Source organism: Pavona decussata, unplaced genomic scaffold (assembly GCF_977016875.1).
Source record: "Pavona decussata unplaced genomic scaffold, jaPavDecu1.1 SCAFFOLD_156, whole genome shotgun sequence".
Lineage (NCBI taxonomy): Eukaryota > Metazoa > Cnidaria > Anthozoa > Scleractinia > Agariciidae > Pavona > Pavona decussata.
In genome coordinates, this window is record NW_028145568.1 from 5,372,626 (window position 1) to 5,398,009 (window position 25,384).

At 38.2% G+C, this 25,384-nt stretch overlaps 1 protein-coding gene, 1 long non-coding RNA gene and 2 pseudogenes across 6 annotated transcripts in view; 2 read left to right on the forward strand and 2 right to left on the reverse strand.

Annotated features, from left to right (window-relative positions):
* LOC146465492 (uncharacterized) overlaps positions 1–25,384 on the forward strand; it is a 168,288-nt gene that overhangs the window by 38,317 nt on the left and 104,587 nt on the right. The gene's annotated exons all lie outside the window — the stretch shown is intronic.
* On the reverse strand, positions 191–25,012 carry LOC146465495 (allene oxide synthase-lipoxygenase protein-like). 4 transcript variants are annotated; one of them, XM_085128386.1, is made up of 13 exons: positions 17,704–17,940; positions 16,445–16,478; positions 10,800–10,837; positions 10,422–10,501; positions 9,074–9,495; positions 8,075–8,263; positions 6,666–7,144; positions 5,482–5,745; positions 4,696–5,189; positions 2,819–3,082; positions 2,149–2,471; positions 1,361–1,799; positions 191–459 (listed from the first exon to the last, which is right to left on the reverse strand). In XM_085128386.1, the coding sequence occupies exons 3-13, from the start codon at positions 10,804–10,806 to the stop codon at positions 280–282; spliced, it is 3,141 nt and encodes a 1,046-aa protein (XP_084984512.1). In that variant the 5' UTR covers positions 10,807–10,837; positions 16,445–16,478; positions 17,704–17,940; the 3' UTR covers positions 191–279. The 4 variants fall into 4 exon arrangements, with proteins under 4 accessions (XP_084984512.1, XP_084984513.1, XP_084984510.1 ...); XM_085128387.1 differs by lacking the exons at positions 16,445–16,478; positions 17,704–17,940 and adding an exon at positions 24,416–25,012; XM_085128384.1 differs by lacking the exon at positions 17,704–17,940 and having other exon boundaries at positions 16,445–17,670.
* On the forward strand, positions 20,248–21,944 carry LOC146465496 (uncharacterized; annotated as a pseudogene). Its single transcript, XR_014868234.1, has 3 exons — positions 20,248–20,275; positions 20,406–20,454; positions 21,015–21,944. The product of XR_014868234.1 is annotated as an uncharacterized LOC146465496 (transcript).
* LOC146465497 (uncharacterized) lies at positions 22,043–23,726 on the reverse strand (annotated as a pseudogene).

Genomic DNA, 25,384 nt, shown 5'->3' on the forward strand with positions numbered 1-25,384 from the left:
ACTCCATTAAAAAATCGTTTGAAGTAACACATTTTTCCCCAGTGTGAAAAAAAAAAAACTACTGCGACCTAGAACGTTATTTTGAATCCTGTGTTCATAAATTAAACTAAATTAAGTTGTAACATTTGTGAAAGCTTGGGAGAAATCCATAGCAGGAGCTATGGAGATGCTTGCCTTAGGCGCTTTTAAACACATCCTTGCCATTCTTCTTTCAGACTTGTAGTTGACGACCAAAATTACTCCAGTTTACCAAACCAAAAACATTTCTTCCAGCTAATCCTAAATTGCGATGCTATTTGGTACTCTCTCCGGCAGCAAGTATTCATAAGGAAACTCCAAAGATGCATTACGCTGTTTGATGGCATTAGAGATCTTCTCGAGCGAGGACTGGAAACGAGAAATAGCACCTCCCACGGCTTCGCCAGTTAGTAAGCCCTGGGAATAGTCACCAATGAATCTCTGCGGGAAGAGATACAGAAAGGGATTTATACATTATAAGCCAAAATGTTAAAGAAATGACAACAAAATGTTTTTATTTTACCTTTAGACAACAAAACCTTATCCAAAGAAGCCATTGATGTCGCTTATTTATTTTTAACATCCAGAAAAAGACTAGACCAAGTGATACAGTGAAGAGACAACGTTGATTTATTTTCAAGCCAGAATTACTTTTCTTGTAAAAAAATCTCTTAAATAGCCAAAACGCCGAAGACTCAGTAACACAATATATAAGTAGAAACTTTTGGCACTAGGAAAAGGATTTTAAGAAAAAAAATTGGAGGGATGTAGCTTTAACTTTCCATACATTTGTCTGTATAGCGAACCAGCCGTGAACTGTTACTAAAAATAGTTCGCGGGAAAAAATACAGGGAAATGTATGGAAAGTTCAAAACACGACTGGTGCCAAAAGTTTCCAATTCATGAATTCTTCAGAAGCGATGTTTTATGAAAACTATTTGACATCGGATTTCCATACAAACACTGTTATTTCACGCCTGTTTACCTACTCGTCAAAATGGCGTCGAAAACCGTGATGAGGCCTATTGCAAAATCAGCGCTAGTATTTTATACCGCTTGAGATAATCATACACCAAAGAATTTGCTGAAAAACCGCTTTTCACCTCAAACAACATAGCTGCCTGAGAAAATAAGGTAAATGCTATTAGATCTTATGGAAATCTCATGGAGATACCCGAGGAAGAGGATAAGCAGTGGTTGGTACTCTTTTTGTTTGTTACTAAAACTAGGTCAGTTAGGCCATTGCAAAGGAAACATTTTATTGGTATGGCCTAAGATCGTGATGAAATAATATTCCTTACGAGTGAACCACCAGGGTTGGCTTTGTTTGCACAAATCTCACCTCATCATCAGCAATCCTCGTCAGTGTGTACACAGTAGCAATATGCCATCCGGCTTGGGACTTGTTGGGCAGCGTATCCATGATCCTCTTTAGCGTTGAATCATTTTTCCTTGTGGGTGGAGGAAGGCGCATTACAGGGGGAATATTGGGAACGAAAGCTGTTATTTCCATCATAGGAAAGTTCACGGCTGCGTGTTGGCACGAGCACCCAAACACCACACAGGTCAGCAAGTGAACAAGCTGTTCACTTGTTTCAAGGCTCTTGGGAAACTCGTGATCAACATCTCCTTCTCTTACGGGAAAACCATTGTCGTGAATGTCCATCACCCATGACTGCAACTCGTGATCGTTGGAAATTTGATCATCCGTCTGATAAAAAATGTTGGTGAATTCCCCGATGAAATGAGAGATGGCGTTCCACATACGAAGGCCGTCATCCCTGTTAAGTAAAGAATTTCATATGAAAGAATGATCTTTAAGAGATTTCCCTATAAGGATGCTTCACAAGGCACGCTGGTTGTACGCGGGCACCTTTTTTTTATGCGTCGGCATTTGAAAAAATGTTTTCTAGTGTGTACCAAAAAAATTTGTCAAGTTTCTCCTTGACAAGTTCCCACGAAAAACGCGGTCACATTTTTTGCATGAACATGTCAACATTATAACGAAAAGGTATCAACAAAAACCAGCCTTATCCAGACGTCTCCTTGTATTGATATGTACGAGTTCTCTTACTCCAAGAGATTACACTACTAATAACAAATTTGATTACCCAATTTACTTTAAAGTACCTGTAATAGTAGTTAGGCAATTTCTTGGTATCATCCACTCCTCTCTTCTTTAACATGTCAGGGAAAGAGAGCATCTCAAATTTGAAATTCTTGTACGTCTTTTCCAACAGCTGAATATGGCCTCCTCCTCCAACACTAAGAGTCTTATCAACAATTCCTCCTTCTGCTATGAGCTCGTTCCTTCCAATAGTGTTGATGGCCATAACAGAACGAAGCTGAGGGAACAGGAGCTGAAAGACAGGATGGATGGACGGCAGTTGACGCCATGACGCAACAGCAAATGCTTCCATTACCAAATGGGTCTTCATCAAGTGGGTTCCCATCTGTATAGAATAAAAGGAAGTAGATTTTCCAAGCATCATTTACTGTGTTTTGAATTTCTGCTACGTTTGTCCAGTAAATATACCCGTTTGCCCTTTAGTGACTGGTTTACCTGGAGATAATGGCGCCTGACAAGAAGAGAAAAGATACGATGGCAAAGAGCCAACGACTCTAAGATCTTCCGATCGTCCGATCAAAAATCCGACGCGCTAACCACTACACCACCGGGCCTCCACTAAGGACGATTAATTAAAAGCAAGCTATGATTTTCGGAGTAATTTCTTATTCAGCTTCTAATTAAATTACAAATGTATGAACGTTCGCATTGCCTAAATAAAACGCTTAAAACCTGATGAATTTGATGATCGGCATTACGGAACCACATCTTTGCCAGCAGCCAGTCATATTGTGAATCGTCAGGAGTCCATATTGGGTTGGTGTCATTCGGTTGCTGGAACAGCTGAATGGCAATAGGCACCAGGTCTCCGCAGCTCTTGACGTAAAATAGGCAAAGAGGCTCTGTTGCGTAAGATTTAGACTTTGAATTGCCATCCTCTCCTCCGCGTTTGATGCCGGAGAGTTCCTTGTAATCAACAATGTAAACGTGTCCCGCCTGGTTGAAGTAAAGCTTACATTAGCTATTTCCATATTTTGGTTTGGTAGCCGGACCAGTATGGACTTTTTTCATCTACGTTTGTAAGTTGGGTTTATTAGGGATATAGCTACATTCTAAGAAATGCAAGAAATCACCCGGCTTGTAATTAAGGACGTGAGCACAGCTGGAAAAAGTTGAGGTAGTGCATGTACCACAGACCTGTTCCTAATTTATTGGAGGAGTTCCAAATTCCCTGAGATCCGGCCATCCCTAATTTCTCAGTCTCTTGATGATTAAGGCCCTTTCTTCGACACTCAATTTGCAGAACTCGTTTCATAAATTTATTCCGCCTCAAAAATGAAGATACCTTGAGTTTTAAACAAGAGTTTAACCAGGCTTTATTGTATGGCCGCCTCCGAGGGAGTAATATGAACCTCATCGAATATAACATCGCTGTGTTATATTGACAGGCTACCCGAGCGAGGAAGAAATTGGAGCAATCTTGCCTGCTCTGGATTTCCTCGTTGTACCATGGACAATGCAAACCTTTCTTGTTATTTTCAGTAGAAAGGCATACAAAATTGTTCGGAAAACCCTCTATATTTTCTTTAGAAAGGAAGGGAGCATTTGATATTGGTTCTAGGTATTTTTTTGGTGTTTGCTTCATTTGCATGTTTCGTTGAATCAGCGAGTTGGTCGGTGAGTTGTTGTTTCCTGATTTTCATCATTCAGACTACAATGCATGAGAACTTAAACTTATTTTTTCTGAGCTTTTAAGTTATGTAGAGTTATGAACTTATTCGCATTCCTGCATTACTGTTTTCTTAAACACACAGCGTTGTGATCAAAACGGTGAAGTTCAAAAACCATTTTTAACCAACACCGCCTAGGAAGAACCTCGTGATCTGCTAAAAATGGCGACCAGAGTTGCTGGCTTTCGATTCTTTCGGTATTTGAGAAAAGCTAGACTTTGCTTATCCGAAAATTATTTACTTCCTTTAAGCATTTTTAAAGTTATTACCCCTTAAAGTTATTTTTTGCATTATTTCATGCTTAAGCCAGTTTCACAATTATTAACTCCTTAAAGTATTTTTTTTGCTTTATTACATGCATGCTTTGCTGATGCTCCTGTAAATCCACTAAGAATGAAAATTCAGCATGAGGACGTTCTGTCCAAACACAGCAGTTTTATGTCTCTTATATATTGTAGTTTGATTAGACAGTAATGACCTCTTACTAAGTAAGCTCGAGGGTCGTACTGGGAAATACTGACGTAAGGTCATTGCAGTTCGGACCGAGTGGCATCTTTAGCTTCCTTATGAGTTACTTCATGCTCAAGACACGAGGTCTATAAATTCTAAACTATTATCGATACCATCACAGTGTAGCAGCAAGTAAATTTTCCCATCGTCACAACAATGTAATAAATTGTCCAGATTTTTGTTTCAAATACAAGAAAGCGATTAAATACTGTTTATTCGCAATAGTGCCATGCTATTGCGGCCTTACCGAAAGATACCAGTTTAAGTGATAATGCAGATGAAACGCAATGTATGTAAAATACCTTTACACTTCCTTTTAATACTAATTGGACCCATCTTAAGAATAATTTGATGTAAGCTTACTTATACCTTAATCTCTTCCGTCAATGTCATCCCTCGATCGAGAACGTTCTTAACCATGTCATTTGTAACAGGAAAGTTGCTCGGCAATTGGCGGCATTTTTCGATCACACTTGGATTGCAACCATTCAGGAACTGGTAGCCAAATATTCGGTCTTCCATCCACAGTTCATCCCGAGAAAGTTTAGGCACGTCGCCTGTCCAACCAGTGAAGATCTTCTTAAAGCTGTCAAAATTCTCCCAGCTGTCAAATAGAGTGCAGAGGTAGGACAGACCAAGGTTAACTTTTCCTTTCAGAGCACCTAAATGAAAAGAGCGTGATGCCTCATCAGAGAATTGTGAATCTCGTGGGAGATCGTCGTGTTTGGCGGCGTGAATAAAACCCGGCAAATCGACTACACCAGGAGGAAGTTGTCCCCAGCGGTACTTCTCTTTACGTTCTTGAATCTCGAGAACTCGCTGAGCACTGATGACTTCCGGTTGATCTTGAAACGGAAGGAGAGCTATAAATGAAATTAAACAAACAGAATGGAATTCAGCATAACCTAAGTTAAATAAATAAATAAATAAATAAATAAATAAATAAAAATGAAATGCGTATTAGCCCCTTCTGAAGGTTTAGTTCCCATGTTGAATTAAATTGCTTGAAAACGAACAAAATATGTCACAGTAAAGAAGTCTTCGTGACAAATATCTTGATAATATGCCATCCCTCAATATGCAAAGGCAATGATTGAGACCAAAGAGCTCCTAATTTAAACTTTCACTGACGTTTGTCATGGCATGTTAGAATACCTTTTCCTTGAAAAATAACCATATCGGATACTACCCAGCGATAGCAAGGAAACTGGAAGGCTTTCTCTTGTGTTGAACTTGCCACAATGATATTGTTCACAAACCAATCAGAATTCCTCAACCAGCCACTTCTATTGTTGTGAAGCTGGACCATCAGCACTTCACCGACATCCATGGCCTGCACCGTGTACTCATCCGTGTGCCCTGCTTCGAAATCATTGCGCCAGGAATCCAGAGGAATCTTCTCCGTTTTACCTTTTGTTCCTGAAACGTGTTTCCAAATATGCAGTAGCATAGGGAAAAATACGAAAATGACATATGTAAGTGGCAATGTAAACAAAATAGCTGTGACGAAAGCTAGCGTTAGTTGAGGGAAAATGTAAAAGGAAGGATATAACAACGTAGACATCGAAGATTAAACACCTTATGGGGCCGGTCTAACCAGTGGTCGAAGAAGGACTTACAAACTCGATTACGGGTTCAGCATCATGACTAAGTGCTACGTAGAGTACGAAGGCTAGAGGAATTAATTATTAATGGTTCAGTATCACGCCTTACCATTTCGTGGAAAAAAGTATCTTTTCTTGGAACATCAATCTAGTTACTTAACGTTTGTTTGTTTGTTTGCTTGTTTTTTTTATAAAGTGGTTTCTGTCAGTGTACATAGCAGATCATGTAAGAAGTGAGGAATCAGAAAAAAAAAAAAACTCTCCAGTGTAAATTTAAGTGCTGAAAAGAAGGTAATTAATTTCCCAGCGATATTAAAAAAAAATAAAAAATAAAATGTAGGATTCGAACTCACGAGGCGCCACATTTAATTTCAGGTAATATAAATATCATATCTAACTCGCAATCAAAGAAGATACTTTAGCTTAGTTCATTTTGGTTTCCTTGCGCATTAAGGATGTTGCCTAGAGAAGCGCCCCCAAAACACCAGTTTACTATAGCTGCACCGCGGTTCTGGCGATACAGACAGGTAAAGAAACTGGAAACTAATGATATTACAATCCACCTGCCACACAGTGCAAATAACGATATGGAAGTAGTCGATTGATTTAGGTGGATATGTAGTACAGATAACAATTGTCGAAGCTGCATTCGAATACGTACACCTTAAAAAATCATCAATTTATCAATTTCAGCAAGGAGAGCTCTAAATTCATGAAATTACACGACAGATTTACCTGTCAGTGACACAGAAATGTCCGCATTAGTTCCAGCTCTCGACTGGCTCCCAGTCTCCACGCTGATGTCATACGTGGCCACGTTATCTGGTACTTGGCTTGATCTCTTGATCGATCGAACTTTTTGCGTCCTTGGATACACTTCCTTTCTTATATGAACTATACAGTTAGGGTGGTAGATAGAGCGCGCTGGTAGTAATTCAAGGCAAGGTGATAGATTGCCAGGGTTAAAATGTAGTTGCTCTGTAACATCCGGGCTTAGGAGTACCATTAGTGTGACGTCAGCCACATCCAACCAGTGATGAGTGGCCTCGTCCCAGTATCTCGCGATGTTCAAAATGTCGGGTGGATCATCTGATTTGGGCTCATGTAGAGTCAACTGAAGTTTGAATTTCACTGGTCCACCAGAAAGCCTCTCTTTGAACTCTGGCTTCAGATAATCTTTGCTTCTAGTTTCTGGTGGCAACCTCTTTTGATCCCTACAGCAAAGTTATTTGGTAAACATATCTATTTAAAATGAATAATAGATCGGTCAAGTCGATAAGTGAGTGAGAATATACAAGTAAAAAAAATTTACAAGTTCAACAAGTTTGTGGATTGATAGAGCGGTTTTCAATCGAGTTTCTTAAAAAAGGCGCTCTGTTATTGATAAGCAGAATTAACCAAAAAGGAACAAAACCAGTCGTGATTGGTCGCACGCTTTTCCCCATGCTTTAAGCCGCTTTAGTCATTGTATTGCTTACGTCTGTTGTGATTGGCCAGAGTAGCTTTACTTTTATTTTTAGTTTTATGACAGTTTATAAAAAATCGATCCAAACAAACAAACAAACAAACAAACAAACAAACAAACAAACAGACAAACAAACAAACAAACAAACAAACAAACAAACTGAAATTTGCGTTTTCGTTCTGTTTGCAAACATTAGCAACAACAACGATAGTTTTCGATTGTCGGTTTTTTTCCGGTAACAGACTTGGACAAATATTCTCTTCCTTTCCGCCCCACAATAAAATTCTAGCCAAGTTTTTCAGTCAATTTTTTTTTGTCCAGGACTAAACCAACTTGGAAAACTAGTACTCTTTACTAAATCCGTTTACACTCGAATTTTTATTATTAGTTTTTTTTATTGTGTAATTTTGTCCTTTGATAGCTATAGGTAATCGGCAAAGGTCAATCATCCCCGTGGAAGTATACGCCAAAACACCACAAGGTGATACGGGTAATTTATAAATTTAATAAATCAAAACGTTTTCAAACTCCTAACGTAGCCTTGCGTACATTATGAACATTATAGTCCAAGCACGAACGTGGTGTATGGTAATGCAGTGGTCTCTTTTTGACCAATTATAGGGCTCGAATGCCTTTTGTGTTTTGATAAATACCTTAGACTGCCATTACAAGCCCTTACCAAACATTCCTCTGATCTTCTTCTGACAGTAAACCTGTTTCCGGTGTCTCATTAGCTGGCATTAGTCGGAATCTGACGTAACGTTTGACGCCATCAAACGCTTTAAAATCGTAGATAATCTCTGAGTAATACCGCTGGTCGCAAAACGATTCCGGTGCACGACGTAGACCTTCGATGTTACCGGCAAGGCTGAAATTTTAAGATAATCGGATACATTAACTTAGTAACCCTGTTTGTAGAGTAAAAGCAAAACATTTATTTCACAGCAGCTATAAGCAATGATAAAACTATCCACTATATTTGTTGCAGGTAATATTACGCCATAAACTGGGCATCTCGAATGCAACGGCTTGTCTTGATCACATCATTCAGAATTTTGCTTGAAAACGACTGCTTTCGTACGGTATAAGTTGTATACCACATACAGCTCCAACTTACTGCTAGTGAAGGACATTGAACTGCCTCCACACCGCCTCCTTGAAAAGCTGTACGACGCCTCCAGAAAGTTTCAAGTAATTCGGAAGTTAAGAGAGACATAATATCCCGCATGTAACAATCATGGGGTAAAGAAAAAAAGCCTGATTCTCCAATAGGAATTGACCCCATAAAATTCCGTACATCACTCTGATGGTTTAATAACTGTCAGTTAATGAGGGAATATTTTTTCACAAATACATTTTTAAGGTTGGGATTCTCTATCGAATAGTGAACAACGAAGACAATAGAAAAATTACGGCCTTTAAGCTTCAAGGGGAAAAAACACAAAGTCCGAGTGGCTGCTAGGACAATTAATGTCGAAAGGAGAAAGAACGCTGGCAGATTTTAATAGATCACTGATGTATTAAAAGTTTAGTTTTAACTTTAATAGATCACTTACCTAATAAAATTTGATGAGACAAACATAAAAGAAGGGATATCTATTGCGTATATCTAATCAATAACCAATAAATTTCGGGAAAAACGTTCGGGAATGCCCCTGCAGAAAACATATATACTCACTAATCAGGTCTTTTCAGGTAATAGCCCTTCAAGTCACCACTTCGGGTAGCTTCTAGTGCATCATATATACCCTGCACATCCCAGAAAATAGCGGATCTTCCAGTTGACATAAGAATGTCTAACGAACTTTCTTCATCGCTGTCAGCAAATCGTATTGAGGCACTTAAGAAGTTCAACCCCGCATCATCGATGGACTTTAAAGTTGAATGGCGAAGGCACACAGGATAACAACGGCCAGGAGTGAAAAACTCGCAATTAGGGAACTGGGGATCAGCTACGATTGTCGCGATGCCCTGGGCTCCAATGCCGTCTGGATGAGTTGGCCGCTTACCCGTTAACCATGCAGCAGTGCACATAATAAATTTAAGTTTCTTCTTTTCGATGTAGAGATTGACCTTATCGAAAATACTGCTTGGTGGATTCTGAAACCACAGAAATGGTTTGAAGTAGACATACTTTCTTTTTGAAACGATAAAGAGATTAGTTACAACGGGATTAAAAAAAATCATGTCTGCCGTGTACATGTGGGAGTAGAATAGAATTAAATCCCAGTGTCATTAAGAATAAGTACGAACAAATATTAGAATTAATATCAAATGAGGTAGTGATAATTTTTTCATTTCAAGTTTAACTAACATCCTTATTTCTTCTTTACTTGCTCTGATCTACTCCCAGTGACAACTCCTTTTCCCTATCTGAGTTCCAATTAACAACCTGCTCAAATGTTCGCAGCTAAATATCTAATTTTTAAACATGTTTGAGTTTTACACATCGTGAAAACTTAAGGTTCCAGAGGTTACTCCCGGACGTTACTTAACCAAGAAAACCTAATCGAGACTACTTAAGCAAATAGCAAACTTCCGAAGGAAAATTCAGAAAGAACTGCAGTATAAAGAGGGCAACCTCGAACTGACGTCACAGCAAAATACGTACGAGTGCAAACCGGGACCTTGAGCTCAGTGCCTTGAATGACAAGACCAGCATGACAGTCACAAGCTACCGAGTAGTGTAAATAAAATTACTCAATACTTAAATTTTCTTTTGTTATTTATTATTATCTATTGTTATAACGACAATAGTCGATTGTTAAGAAACAATACTTATCTTACTAGGTTAATGTGACAAACATCCTAGGATTTGAATGTCGATGCGTGGTATATGTGGAAGAAAGACCCCAGTTGGGAGAACTCGGGTTTTCTTTTCCCTAATAATATTGCCTGTGTGACTAGCTGAAAAAAATAGATCTATTGTAAATTGATTTGATCGTTTTGTGAGAAAGGTTCTCATATATATTATTCCCTGATCTTCTGAGTCAAATCTCATGTTAGCTGATAACTTTGTGTTTTACCGTTATTGCTTCCTTCATCTTCCTGTTGAATTCCTCTTCTCCCTTGATTTCTTTGTAAATGTCATAGCCAAAGTTTTTCCCTAAAAGAATTGAAAGATAAAACTTCAGTAGGTCAAATTTAAGAACCCCCAAAATATAACAAGTTTAAATCTGCTTACAGTTCAGGAAACACAAGCTCTTCAGTATGCAACTTGAAAAGGTTTCCACTGAAAGGGTTATTATTATTATTGTTATTATTATTATTATTATTATTATTATTATTATTATTATTATTATTATTATTATTATTATTATTATTATTACAGGCAATTCACACTATCAGAGAGTCCAAGAAGTCGTGAAATTCGTAAAAGGCGTAAAAGGGAACATGGCACATACATTCCATTTTTCCTCAGCTTTCCTCTTTGGCAAATGTCCTGTGAAATTAAGAAGAAGCTGTAAGGCATTCACATTGATTACTAAGGATTCTGCAAAGATTATTTTGTCAGTTTATACTGTCAAAGTTTCGCTTGTTCAAAGTATGTCTTGACCAAACTGGTTCGTGCTGCAGTTTTGCTTAACACTTTAAAAGACGTTGACGTCAATAGGACACGTGAATTTTCCTTGATCTTTCAAGTATTATGCTTATTTCGCATCACCCTCAAACCTGGACAATAAACCATTCTCACTCGGCGGCCAAGTTGAGTCTCAGGAGAATAGAAAGCTTTGTTTTTGCACGGCTAGACTCGCCCACACGCACACGCAGTGCGAGGCTAACCGTGCAAAAACAAAGCTTTTTTTTCTCCTGAGACTCAACATGGCCGCCGAGTGAGAATGGTCTATCAAGCTCAATGTTGTCATGGGCTAGATAGGAAAACTGCAATTCGACTAAATTAAGTTTAATTTTTCTCAAATAAAGTAAAAAAATAAATAAATAACTAAATAAACACAACAAAATAAAAAAAAAATCACAGTGAAGTAGTGTTGTATCTTTTCTCGTCGTTGCTATCATTGCATTTTGAAAACAAAGCTTTATTAATAGTGAGAAGTCCAAAACATAAACGAAATCAGTAAAACCGGCTTCCAACTATGCATATATTTTTAAACTCAACTCTTTGCCATCTTGTTTTCAGTTTTTTGCTCCAGTTTATTACGCCTCTGAAACTCGTTTATACTGTGACTTCCATATTTGGTGTTTATCCATGTGAGCGCATTAAAAGCTTCGCATGATTGTCCAGCTTGGTTTCCTACCCAGGGGGTGGGGATTACCCCAAATGATTAGACTTACTAACACATTGGGAGTACTCGCATGAAGGCTTTTGTGAAAGGACTAATTTTTAAGCTTTATTTACGAAATGCAGTGGTAGCAACAACAACAACAACAACAACATCAAAAAGACATGTCATTACTTCACTGTGAGTTCAATTTGACTCTATTAAGGAGAAATTAAAATTTTAGCTATTATGCTCGCAAGACGATTTTCAAAGGTGCCGCGCGTAAGACGTGCACGAGTTGAGTCTCATTTCAATACATTTCAACTCCAGGGGAGTTCTTCAGATTTTCTTTTGTTCCACGGAGTGATGTCTAAATATCTCGAATGTGGATGGAACCAAAGTGGAAACTTACATATCGAAGCTCGCAACTCTTTATCGTTTCTGCAAGCGGCTTTGTGTGGGTACACATGGCACAAATGTACCTCAAATTGTTTTTCAGAGTAACATTAATCTCCATGTTACTTCTGTGACAAATTGCTCAAATGATTGACATGGGTAAACCAACGCTAACCTGTGATTAAAAATGTTTGAGTTATTTGCCGTATTGACGTGTAAAGACTGGTGAGCCTTTTTTCCTTAAAATCTATCTTTACTGTGCAGATCAACTTTTTAAAGAGAATTACAATAGACCAAGTCCAACGTAATAACCTTTCGGAGTTCTGGTTCAAATTCAGTATTTTATGCCAGCGTCTCGCGATCGGGCTTGCTGCTTTTAAAGAGATCTATGATAAGGCAAGCGGAAAGAAAGTCGTCGACTCGGTTTTGGCAGCAAATTGTCTAGCTAAATCAACGATTTCGAGCATGGCGACAATGTAAAATGTTTCCACGCCAACGTAGGACACAACAACCTTAGGTCCAATAATGGTCAAATAGCCTGACAAGGTTAATCCACGACAAATATGGGACATTCCAATTAACACAATATAATACTGCCCACAATTTCCAGCCCACGGAACATAAGAAAATGTACCAATTACACCACCATTATCAGACTGGCAAAGACTGACTTTACGAAACAGAGATGTTACCGTATTTAGAATAGGACGGACCTCTATTTATCTATTGTAAAGATAAATAATTGGGGAGTTCTGCCCCCTTTATAACTTTGCAAGAATATAACCCTTAGAAATGAAACTTGGAGGGTAAATAGTACATGTCTCCTTTGCAGGTCCATAATAAGATGGAATTACGCCTGATGACGCAGGAATAAGTCATGATCTCAAAATGGCAGCCGTCATGGAATTTAAAGAGAAAGATCACTCCAGAAATTGTGTTAGTTAAGACTGAGTTGAGTTATTCACCGTTGTTTGAGCTTCTGAATTGCTTTCAACTCATACGAAATTCTACTCCCGAAAGTCCGTGAATTGAGCACCACCATTTTGAGAAACACTTAGTAGCCTGGCTGCCTTTTTGTGACGTCATTCCTTTCCAAGAGAATATTACGTTAATACAGGAAGCTAGTCTCGCAATCCTCAGTTGTTTTTCTTTTGCGCAGGAAAAAAAACTGTGTGGACGAAATATGAATGGGATTGTTGACTAATCAGAATGAAACAACTGAGGAATAGAGAAACCGGGAGACTTGGTGTTCCTGTATTGGCGTCACAGCCCTAGTATCTCCGATTTCCCGTCTTTCGCAATATTTCCAACCGGGAGTGAAATTTGACACTTTTATAGTCCTCAAACTCGAGGAAGAAAAAATTATAAGGAGTTTCTTTTCCGATTTTTATACGAGAACAATATTAACATTTGCTCAAGCAAATTAATTAATTAATTAATTAATTAATATGTCATATATACTTTGAGATTATCTGAAACGTCAGAAAGCTGTTGAACGAGCGCTGCGGTGACTTCGGGAAAATTTGTCTTTGATGTTTATATGAGGAGAGGACAGTTTGGGATGTTGCAGTGTCGCTTGATATCTTTCGCCACAACGCTGGCAGGTATTAGTTAAGACCACTTTTCAAACGCGATCTGTGGCGAGTCTGATAGTATTTGGTATTTGCCTGGGAAGGGCTATTGGTTTTGATAAAATTCTACCGTGTTAAATTCCCACCAAATTTAAACTAACTGATAATAATAATGACCTTTTATTAATCACCAATTACAGGGATGAAATACAAGCTTCAAAATATGTTGATTAATGTTTAACTTAAAGTTACTCTTAACCAAACTTATTTAAATAGCTTTAATACGAAAACGTTTCATTTTTCATTTGGTATTTTTAATGAAGTTCTGTAACTTGTAAACATGTCTAAATCGAGAGCCATCTGACAAATGAAGAAACCGAGTGAATTGATATCATTGTGGAAACCAAGTTTTATTTACAAGATAGTTGAAACTTACAATATTTCGGCTCTATCACAGAGTCATAGTCATGTGAAGATATTTTACAAGAGGCGACTTAATTATCATAGGCGTGTTAATATTAAGTAATGTAACTAGAATACTTGTTAATCTAATTCTCTAGAGGCTTTAAGTCAATCGTTAATAGACGGCTTGAAATTCTTGATGTATTATCTCAAAGTTGTTTTGAACACAGGACAGTGGATGGTCATAGAAATAACCAATGTATTGGTTAGCTTACATGGACTACCTGATTGTTTCAATGACCTACCATTGTCCTGTATTCTAGTTACATTACGTAATATTAACACGCCTATGAAATTTAAGTCAAGAGTCAAACGTTTTGCCAAAATTGACACGCAAAGAATGTGAAGCGTTAAACGCTATCAAACATCACAGTGCCCTTAACCTTAAAAAACGTGAACAAAGGAAGCACACTTGTTGTCATGGATAACCAAGATAAAGTACAAGAGGGACAAGTCCAAGTTAACGACTTAAATAATTACAGGCCTCTTGACACAAACCAAAGTGTCTCTTAGAACTACACCATAGCAACTACATAGACGACATGACTAGAAAATGGTTTCTACAAACACCAAATCCGCCGCGACTACCTATACACTTCCCTCTTACAAAGATCCATTAACCTACTTTGGTAGGTAGACCAATCATCCCACGCTGTGATGGGCCAAAGAACAAATATCATTTGTTGACACACTACCTCCCCGGGACTACCTGAGCCTATTTCTGAAGCACAAGCGTGTTATCTTAAAGATGCCACAGATTTTATCAATTTTCTTGAAAACACGCAAGCTTTAAAAAGCTTAAATTCCTTGTATCGATGTACGTTATAAGCCTATATACAAATAAACCGTGTGTGACACATGAGGAGGGCATAGCTTCAGTATGCAAAGCATGCGATAAATTAACAGAAACAACCCTCCGATTCCCACTCCATATCTGGGAAAAATGCTAACACTCATTCTCAATTCTCAAAGGCAATCGATGCCATCATCATTCCATACCGAAACCTTTAAATGCACGCATTTTTTCCTCTAGCCACCCACCAGGAGTCAAAAAGGATTTGTTAAGGCTACCCAAAGAATCTGATTGAAATAAAAAAAATGTCATCGGCATTAACTAAATGCAAAAAAAAAAAAACAAAAAAAAAAAAACAAAAAAAAAAAAACCACCCCCAAACAAATATCGCCTATCGTGACACAACATCAACATCCTTGCCCAACCTCAAACGTGTTCTGATGGGAAAATGACACTTAATACAAAACAAGCCATTTCTGCGAGAAACTGAGTTCAAAGAGCCACTTATATCCTTTTGAAAAAAGGAAAATATTTAAATGACTTGCTTGTCAGAGCAAAAATATAGAGAGATAACATTCCCCCCAAAAATTCCATTGTTAGAAGTTGTGCAGGCCTGTCTGTGTTACTCCTTGCTTTTTGCTACCGCAACTTGCAAACTCGGATCTAGTAAACTCGCGTTTACAGATCGGCTTCAATTTCTTGCAGCTAGGACTATGTTTGTCATATTTAAAGGATGTTGGGCCTCGTGCCTGATAAGAGGGCGTCTGGAAGAACCTTGGCGTGTTTATAGATCGGCTTCGTTTTCTTGTAAGACCACGTTTATAATATTGCTTAAACTTCCTTTTAAAGGATGTTGGGCCTAGCGCCTAATAAAAAGGCATCTGGCAGAACCTTCGAGGTCCGAAATAATTGAGAACGTGGGTTTTACACTAAAAAAATAGCAACTGGATATTTTCCAAGAATAAACAAAACGAATAATAGAATCTTTTTTTTTTCGAATAGCTCCCACCAAAATCTGAGAACCAGAGCCTACTTAGAGCCTAGTTAGCGTTTTCTAAAATTAACTGTCAATTTTGGTCTATAATCTGGAAATTTGCACTAATTTTCTTTCAAATGAGCAAATTATGAAAGTTATAATATACACGGCAGTTCAGAACAAAAATGGACGGAAGAAAGAATCTCCGTAGAACGAGACACAATCTAAATCGGAATTACACTTGGCTAGGGTTCAAGCGCTGGACTTAACCAGCATCTGTAGGTTTGCATTTTTCACCAATCACGGCTGTTTGTTAATGATATTTCTTTCACAGGTGAGAAATTTCGGAAGCCAAAAGCAGCTCGAAATTCTTCTGTAAGATTTTTCCGGGACTTCCGTACTTGACTTAACTTGAAGACTTAAAACAAATAAAGCTGAGTGAGGTTGCAAGGATATCCCTTTAATGGCATGTAAAACATGTCCCCTTACCTTGTGCTTAGAAAACTACGAGGTTGTATTTCACAGAAGACAGTTCAAACCTTCTAAACGGGTATTTCACCGAAATGAATGGCTGACTGCTCATGATTTATGCGGCCCTTCGAAGTGCTGGCTTTACATCTAACTGACTTACCTGAATCGATGATCTATACTTTGAAGGCTTGAGGCTGACGAGCACAATGAAACAGTAAAAATAATGCAAAGAACAGTTGAGTTGAACGTGAATTGAGTTGAAGCAACTCTTGAATGTGGCGAAGCTTATCCAATAAATGCTTTTAGTATTATGCTACGCCAATAATCATATTGTGGTCTTGAAAACTTGAAATATATGGGTGAAATATTTATGTGTGGGCAGTGAAAGGTGGGATTTTGGTGGATCATTTTTTTTGGGAACTATGTGTGTGTTTTTCGAATAGTGAACCGACGTTAAAACTACAATTATAATATACATCCAGGATAAAGAGGGCTCATATATTTATTGGTGTGATCTACTCTAGCAGATGACTGTAACTTATATGTATCTCTACCTTTGCTTCAAGAATTACACACTCGTCAACTGGAATTTTGTTTTCCTATAGTGGATCTAGGGGAGGGGCTCGGGCACCCGTTATCTTTTAGTAAAAAACCGCACTGAGTGAATAACTGCTTTACAATAAAAGCAAAAAATTTGCATTGCGCGTTATGTCTGCTTGTCTGTCTGTAGCTTAAATACTTTTGGCTGAAGACATTGGAAGGTGGAATGGTAGGATCTCTATGATTTCGTAAGCAAACTGAACTGAGTTAAAATAGAAAACACGTTATTGCACTTTGAAATATTTTTAACGGCCTATTCTATAAAACAAAGCCGTATGTGAAAACTTTTTGAAGCGATATCTTACTCCAAAGGAGCGGTTAAACTAAGTGCTTTCTCATACGTAAGATTGATTGTCTGGCTGTGTTTCGATGTTGGCTTGCCAATAATTCGCCACGTTTTATTTCCATATATTTTTTTGCAATAAAAAAATAACAAGTTTGTTCAAAAGAAAGAGTCCATACGCTCAATGCAAAGAAAGTACGTTATGGTTGCTTCAAGAAATGACATCGATGTTTGATTACCATCCAGTGATTTGGCTTTGAAAACAGCCTTCATGTGCAGCAGATGTCATAAACAATTTACCGCGCGCTAATATTTTATGTCTTTTTAGATGTTAAGCGCTCTGTTTTCAAATTCTTTTGTATCAAAATACCTCAAAGGTTCATTTGGAATCTCTTTTTTGCTTTGCTGAAGGAATTAGCGCCAAAGGTTTAACAGCAATTCGATCTACCTCTTGTGACACTGTTATGATAGAAATTCTCAGTACGTTTAAAGGCACTGCTCGATTTCATATAGAAACAGCGTCAAGCGATCGATACCTTAAACTGGAGGATGCCGGCCTTCGAAGTATAACTCTTCGCGTCCTCGTCTTATTCGAAATATCTTCAATGAATCCGAGCAGAAATCCGTGGCGGATTTCCGTTACCCGTTTTTGAAGTCAACATACGCTCACGACACACTCGTGCTGCGAGATAAATGTCAGGAGCGAATAGAACGAACGGATATACCTGAAATTTTCCAGAATAAATATATTGGATACAAGTAAACAGCTTTATTCACCGAGGGAGAAAAATATTATCACGGGTCAGCCTGCAGTTAACATAATGGCCCTCTTTAACCCCATCTAGTCCGTCTTCTGGGGCCGTAGGGTGTAGGGGAGGGGGGGGGGGGGGGGGCTATTCTTCCCACTCCATAACTTTACAAGTATTAAACTTATGACAGTGGACAGTGAGACTTGGAAGATGGATATTACATTTAAAGGTGTATCCTTTGAGATCCGCAACGGGAACTGATGATGTCTATCATATGGTAATAATAACTATTATGAGCTAAAAAGCAAAACAAAACAAAACAAAATTATGGAAGAACAGTGATTTTTTTCTTAACTTTAAAAGGGGATTTTATATTTTCTAAAAAAATGCCTGCCAAAAATTGATTGCCATGACAACATCCAAGTCTACAAATACTAACCGACCACATCAAACTTTTACTCAAATAAGTTTTTGAAAAATTCCTAATGTTTCAAGGTATTTGCACAAATATTTAAAAAGTTATTCAGATTGTAAGTCACCGCTGGCACAATCCGCCAATCCACCACCCCCGGTCTAGATAGGGTTAAACGTACGCTAAAAATACAACTACTGGAAAGCTAAAAACTCGGCTGACTTATTTTAAAAGCTTCAAGAGATTAAATAGAAGAAAGACCCTCGCAGTTATCTACGCCACTTTAAAAGCAGTTGCGAAAAGAGTAGTCGAGAAGGAGATCTCAAAATCAGCGTTAAAAAACGACATTGTAATACCCCCATCACACAAAAGGTTTGCCTTTATATTATGATAATTTGATACCCGTAGAACATTTCTAGGATGGTCTTCCTGGTAAAATATAGGGTCACTGTTTTGCTATGCCATGTTGTTTTGGAGGGGGTGGGTGGGTACCTGTCTGGTGTCCTCACCTTGTTAAGGACATGCTTTAAACCATCGCAAAGGATATATGTCCTATGAAGACCGATGCAAATTACTAAAATGACCTACTATTTCCGACTGTAGACCTTATTTATCTTTAATTGAATGTTATAAGATAGTTTTTGGATTTTATCATTTAAAATTTGAAGACTTTTTTGATTTCGCCACAACTCGGTCTACAAGGGCAAATCATGAATACAAGCTCTATGTCAAACCAGCCCGACTCAATTGTTATAAACATTCTTTTTTCGTTAGAACTGTCAAACTATGGAATGAATTACCTGGTGATATAGTGGAAGCTGATAGCTTTCAGCATTTTAAATCTAAGCTCAAAATGTATTTAAATATTTGACTCTAAAGATCTTGATTTATGTATACTTATTTTTGTTTTTCTTTTATTGAGGGAGTTTTCGCATAGGGCTAACCTCCAAACTTCCTTTTCTAGACTGAAGTACTTTTCTTCTTAGTTTTTTTTTTATTTGTATATATAGTCTGCTTCTGGAATAAATAAAGTATGTATGTATGTATGTATGTATGTATGTATGTATGTATGTATGTATGTATGTATGTATGTATGTATGTATGTATGTATGTATGTATGTATGTATGTATGTATGTATGTAAGGTTCTGTTATAAATGGGAATATCCAAAATGGGAAAGGAAATGATCATATCTCTGAAGGTATAAGTGCTAGAAACTGGTTGCCAGAGTAACTTGCAAAACTGCCATTCAAAGAGAAAATTATTACTTCATTGCTACAAATTACGTGAAAAGCAGTTCTTTTATAATCATATGATTTAATTTCAAATAAATCAATTGCAAGCATTAGATATAAAGCTACATATTTTAACTGATACAGAAATTATAGGGGCAGACGCCTCTTGACATACATGTACTATAAATGTGAAAAAGTCACGAGCGTCAAACAGTGAAAGAAAGTATGCATTTCAATTCCTATTGTACTTCAGATGTCAAAATATAACAGTTGACTTAGTTCCTTTATTCAATTTTTCCTGGAAAGGGTGGCCAATGATGAAAATCAAAATTTTAAGGACCTGTTGCTTCATTTATGAGGTCACCCTCGCCTTCATTTTAGTCACCTACAAAAATTTTACTCAGGATAATAACTTTTTCTCGGAGGTGTACAAAGCACCTAAAAGGTCTCTTTCAGCACATAATGCATGTATATTGCAAACAATAGCAGCTATTCCATCGACGATGAAAAAAATAAGATTTACAATTGCGATTAGCAACACGTTTTTGTTACACATTAGGGACTTTAAGATCCAGGAACGCGGACGTCGTCAGAGGCGACCGGAAGTAAAAATCAACCTTTGCAGTTCAGTGCGCATGACAAAAAGCCCAGACTGCCGCGTTTTCGCTCGCCACGAAAGTGACAAATGCAGTTTTCGCGTCGTTGATAAAACGTGAGTACTTTGATGGTCTTTCTGGTTTTAATAGATCTTTTTATTGTCACTATTTACGTTTTTTCGAAGGTTTAAACATTCATTGTAGTAATGCTCGCTTAAAAAGTTAATCTGATTGCTTTTTCTTCAGATAAACAAGCAAATTCGGTGGGGACTGTCATGGCATGTTCAAAGCCCAAGTGAGTGTAAATACGCTTAACATATTCTACAGGCATCTAAATTACCACCCTTTTGTTCCTTTTTGTTTGCCATTTCTCGACAACTCGTATTATGAAAGGGAGTTTATAAGAAATGTATTTTAAATTGTTTGCGCTCCATGTAGAAATGAAATAAGTCTTGAGCACAACAATTATAAAACCGAATTATGTTTATGTTAGGTCAATTTTTGAAGTAACTGCTACCGAAGCATGGAAAATTGCCCGAAGGTTTGTTTATTGTACTATTCTTTCATTCTCGAAAAGGGTCCCTATTAATCTCAATATTATTCCCGCTTCAGATGCACCAAACATAAGCTGCGAATTTTGCAATTTATAATTTATTTGATGAATTTATGTTTCCATATGATAGTACTGCCTCCCTTTTACTGACAGCATAACATATAAGTAAAAGATTCGACCTTACTACTGGTAATCTATGGAATAATTTCGTCAAGCCAAATTTCCTTCTCTGTCGATTTTTTTTAATATACAGTGTTTTTTAAACATGCATATTAAAACACTGTATATTTATTGCATTGCAGGATTATGAATTGGACTCCCTTGCATGACTTGCTTTTATGCCAGGAAGTAATATGTGTCAACCCCTACAGTGCGAAAAAAAAATCTTTGCAGCGTAGTGCATTGTGGCAAAAAATTGCAGATTATCTGAACGTAGTAAAAGATCCACACTTTAATGTGGAAAAGAGATCTGTTCGTGATCATATTGGTATCCTAGTGCAGCGATTTAAGAGACAACAAGCACAAGAACTGAGAGAGAGTGGAATATCACCCGAGCGTACAGAGCTTGATGCTGCCATCGAACAAATCATAGCTTTTGAGGAATCTGCTGACACTGAACAGCAAGAAGCAAATGATGAAAACAGGGAGAAGCTACAGGCAGACAGGAAAAAGGCAGAGGATGTGCGGAAGAAAGCGATGGAAACAATGGGAGAAACAAAGAAAAGGAATTCTGAAGAAGAAACTACTCAAGCTAAGAAGAGCCGACGGAATGGAAGTGGGGCAGTGGAATACCTGAAAGAAAGAGCAGATCAAGAGTTGGCATTTAAAGGACAAGAGCTGGAGTTGAAAAAGAGAGAGAACGAGAGGCTAGAAAGTCTCCAAACTCAACAAACACAGATGTTCAAAGCCTAATGGACCAGCAACAGCAGCAAACTCAGGCCTTGATGTCTATAATAGAAAAACTTGTTCGCAAGTGACTTTCAAAGAGTGACTCATTGGAGTAGTCATTAATGTTGTGTTATTGTTCTTATAACTCAGGCCTTGATGAAAAGCTTGTTCACAAGTGACTCGTTGGGGTCCTCATTAATATTGTGAACTTTTATTTTCCTTAACAAAAGATTTATTGTGTTACATCTTGATTAATTCATTTGATGCTGTTAAAAGCCTTCCTTTTGTAGGAAAAAATTTGAAAATTGTAAACCTTATTATTGATTAAATACTTTAACATGTTACTGGTGCTGCAACCAATCGGGCACTAGATTGAACCATAAGAAAAAACACCAATCACAGCTTCTGGTTATTTCATCTTGCCCCTCTGATTGCTTTTTCTTTCCAACATAACAAACATTCCTAGTGTGAATGGTTTTCTTGTGACAACGGCATGTTGAAACCTGTTATACATTTTGCACAATAATTATAGGTGCTGAATATAATATTTTGAAATTTCGGTTCGGTATTGTTGTGAGTATACTTGCCTTCTTAGAAAGTACCACAGTCTTTACTTAATTAATTAAGCAAAATAGTCCTCTACTGAAGGAGGATCAAAGTCAAAGAACTGAGATGTGGTGTTTCCATAGAGGCAAGTCAATGCATTGTGTAGAAGTGAACACATGATATACATTTTGCTCACTTGACTAAGACCAATCTTTATGTTTTTTTTGAAGTCCAAAAATTTGAAATAGTTTATTATGTCACCAAATAGCCACTCAACAGAGGTGCGAACAGCACTCATCGAACTGTTTTAAGCCTGCATCTGTGGAGTTAACACACGATGCCGGAAAGGTGCTTGCAGGTGGACCCTAGGAGGATATGCTGGATCCCCATAAATACACATTGCTTCTCCAGTAGTAGAGAAAGCATTCATCTGGAGGCTGTCATACAGGTGGGACTCTCCTAGCATTGCTGCATCATGCTTTCTTCCTTCTGTTGAGCAGAAAACAATTAACCTCTCTAAAATACATTGTTATACATGAGGTAGTAAGTGACAGGGTCGAGGGTGGAGTACTCTGGGTGGGTGGCAGGGGTGGATCAAAGATCTTACGAAAGGGGGGGTTGTCAGTCAGTATGAGTCAATACGGGGTCCAGGGGGACATGGCACACCTAGAAAGTTTGAAAATGTACATTATAAATAAGGTATTTTCAGCATTTTCACCCTCTCATAGGGGGGGGGGGGGGGAAGGTTGCAACCCCCTCAACCCTCCCCTGGATCCGCCCCTGGGTGGTGAGTGACAGGATCTAGGAGGACTGCGGTATAAGCCATGAACATTTAAAGTTCACTGTACATGCAGTACAATTAGCATAATATGTTTCATTAATTGTATTTAATTTGGAACAGTAAGGAGTGACTCACCTACTGGCCCATAAAGATGTGCAATTAGGCCATTTGGAACAACAATAGATTGGAATGTAAGACTATGCACACGCTTATGCCCGTTGTAAACCACTCTTTAGTGTTCCCATGGTCGAGAAATAGGGCGGACAGTTCCATCCACGAAGCCAAAGCAATTTTGTAATGGTGCTCCTTTGTTGGAAATTACTTGTGCATAATTCTCCAGCTTGATGGGACTTAAGACGTTTGGATTCCAATCCATGATGCGCTGTCTGTGGTTGTCGTAGATAAAATACATCACAGTGTTATTGATCATGCACAATTCAGGGACTGGCCTTCCAAAGATGGGTATCATGTCGGAGTAACGACAGGGGTAGGCAAATCGCTTCAGCAGGATGCAAAGGCCTTCTGTTCCCTCGCAGACTGTTCCTTGCTCACACGTGAAGACGGCAGGAATGTCAAGTGCATCTACTAGTCGAAGAATATGGTGTTTTTCTACTCTGAAGTTAGCTTTGCACTCGGCTTCATTCTTGTCTAGTAAATGAAATCTAGGATAGTTTCCGTAGGGAAAATCCAAATTATCTGACGTATATTCTTCATGAAGCAGTAAGAACTCGATATCATCTATAAAGCCACTTGCATGACTTAAAAACAACGCTTCTCGAATTTCTCTGAAAGAAGCCATGAGTTCCAAGTTAGGAAAACAGCTCGCGTTGTCGCTGGCATTCAAAACAAATTCTTAACTTGATTTTCCCGCCACGAACGCCGTACGCTCCCCTAGGCCCTCTTCGACCATCGCGTTCTTCATGGCGTCCGCGTTCCTGTATCTTAAAGACTCAATTATGTCACTGTGGTCCACACAGTTATTATCACTGTTCATCGTCACTGCTGTCATCTACAATTTCGAACATATGAGGATTCTGGCAACTTTCCCAACCCATGCAGGCGCACGCCTCTGCACACGACATATTATTGACCCTAAAAGTGCAGTGGGAGTTAGATCTACGGACTGACTTGTTGCACTTACACATCACCAGCTCTGCTAAACCTTTTGATGCTTCCTATTTAGTCATGAGCACTGGCTTTGTGAGGACATGAGACAGAGTTCATCCATAGCCAATCGGTGATGGAAGTTGCTGCATGGCCATTAAATATCGTTTCCAAATTATTGTCTGGTATTTGGCACGCATTATATGTAGGCGTAGACTGTCTTATACATCTAGGAGGGAGTCCTCCATCTTCTTTTTCGGACAAAATACCCAATACCTGGGGCAAAAAGTGAAACTTTTGAAATATATATATATATATACTTTAGGATATCAAAACCGAGTACAGCAGAGTAAATATAAGTTCAATGTAATATTTATGCCTTACGTCATCTGTAGTTGTTAATTCCTGCTTTCGTTGAGGTCGTAATCAGCGAGCAGACAATTTTCTCTGCAGCACTCAGGGTCTCAGGTGACGGTGGTATCACATCAACTAGCGATGCAGTACCAGTGTGCCTCTGTACGTTGCCTCTAAGCGTTTTCCATGCTTTCTTCTTCCCAATTTGATGGAACCCGCTAGTCGTGTCGCATCCGGTTAACTCATGGAAGGCTGGAACTAGATCACACACGTCCTGGCCAAGTTTCAGTACCAATCTATGACAGGAACAAACCGAAGTTTGTCTTTGACGCCTTTCCGAAACCAGAGTTGCTCACACATCAGATATTGAAAACCATATACGCAAAAAACAACAACATCTGTGTCTGGAGGCTGAACCACAGCTCTAGAGTGATCACTGAAGCAGTATTAAAAAGCAGGAGCATGCTGGTGTCCACTTTCTCATGATCACAATGCAGATGATGAAGAGTGCATTCTCTCTTGGCCAACTAGACGCGTATCTTCTCAATTCTAAAAGCATCCTTAGAGAACTAACTGCTGATCAAACCTCAGTTATGACTTGCCGATCTTTATCCACTCACCAAGGACCTATGTTGTGTCTCTTGCTTGGATTGGTTGAAAGACACTAAAGCTGATTTTAGAATATCATGGAAGATATTAAAGCATGCTACAACCCCGTTTCCAACCGATGTAATTTGTGCCTATGGTAGAAGTATTTTACTGATTATTTGTAGACCTGAATTATCTTGAATGTATATTGTAACTGAAGTCTTACCGATGGTGCACTATTCGAAAAATACACACATAGTACCCCCCCCCCCCCCCCCAAAAAAAAAAAAAAAAAAATGATCCAAGAAAATCGCACCTTTCACTGCCCACACATAAATATTTCAGCCATATAATTCAAGGTTTCAAGACCACAATTTGATTATTGGCGTAGTATAATACTAAAAGCATTTA

What these genes read in the sequence shown, in the direction of transcription:
- LOC146465495 (XM_085128387.1), bottom strand. An exon ending in AGATGAAGGAAGCAATAACG is followed by an intron (nt 9,496 to 10,421) that starts GTAAAACACAAA and finishes CTGTGGTTTCAG; the next exon opens with AATCCACCAAGCAGTATTTT. An exon ending in CGAGGATTGCTGATGATGAG is followed by an intron (nt 460 to 1,360) that starts GTGAGATTTGTG and finishes CTCTTCCCGCAG; the next exon opens with AGATTCATTGGTGACTATTC.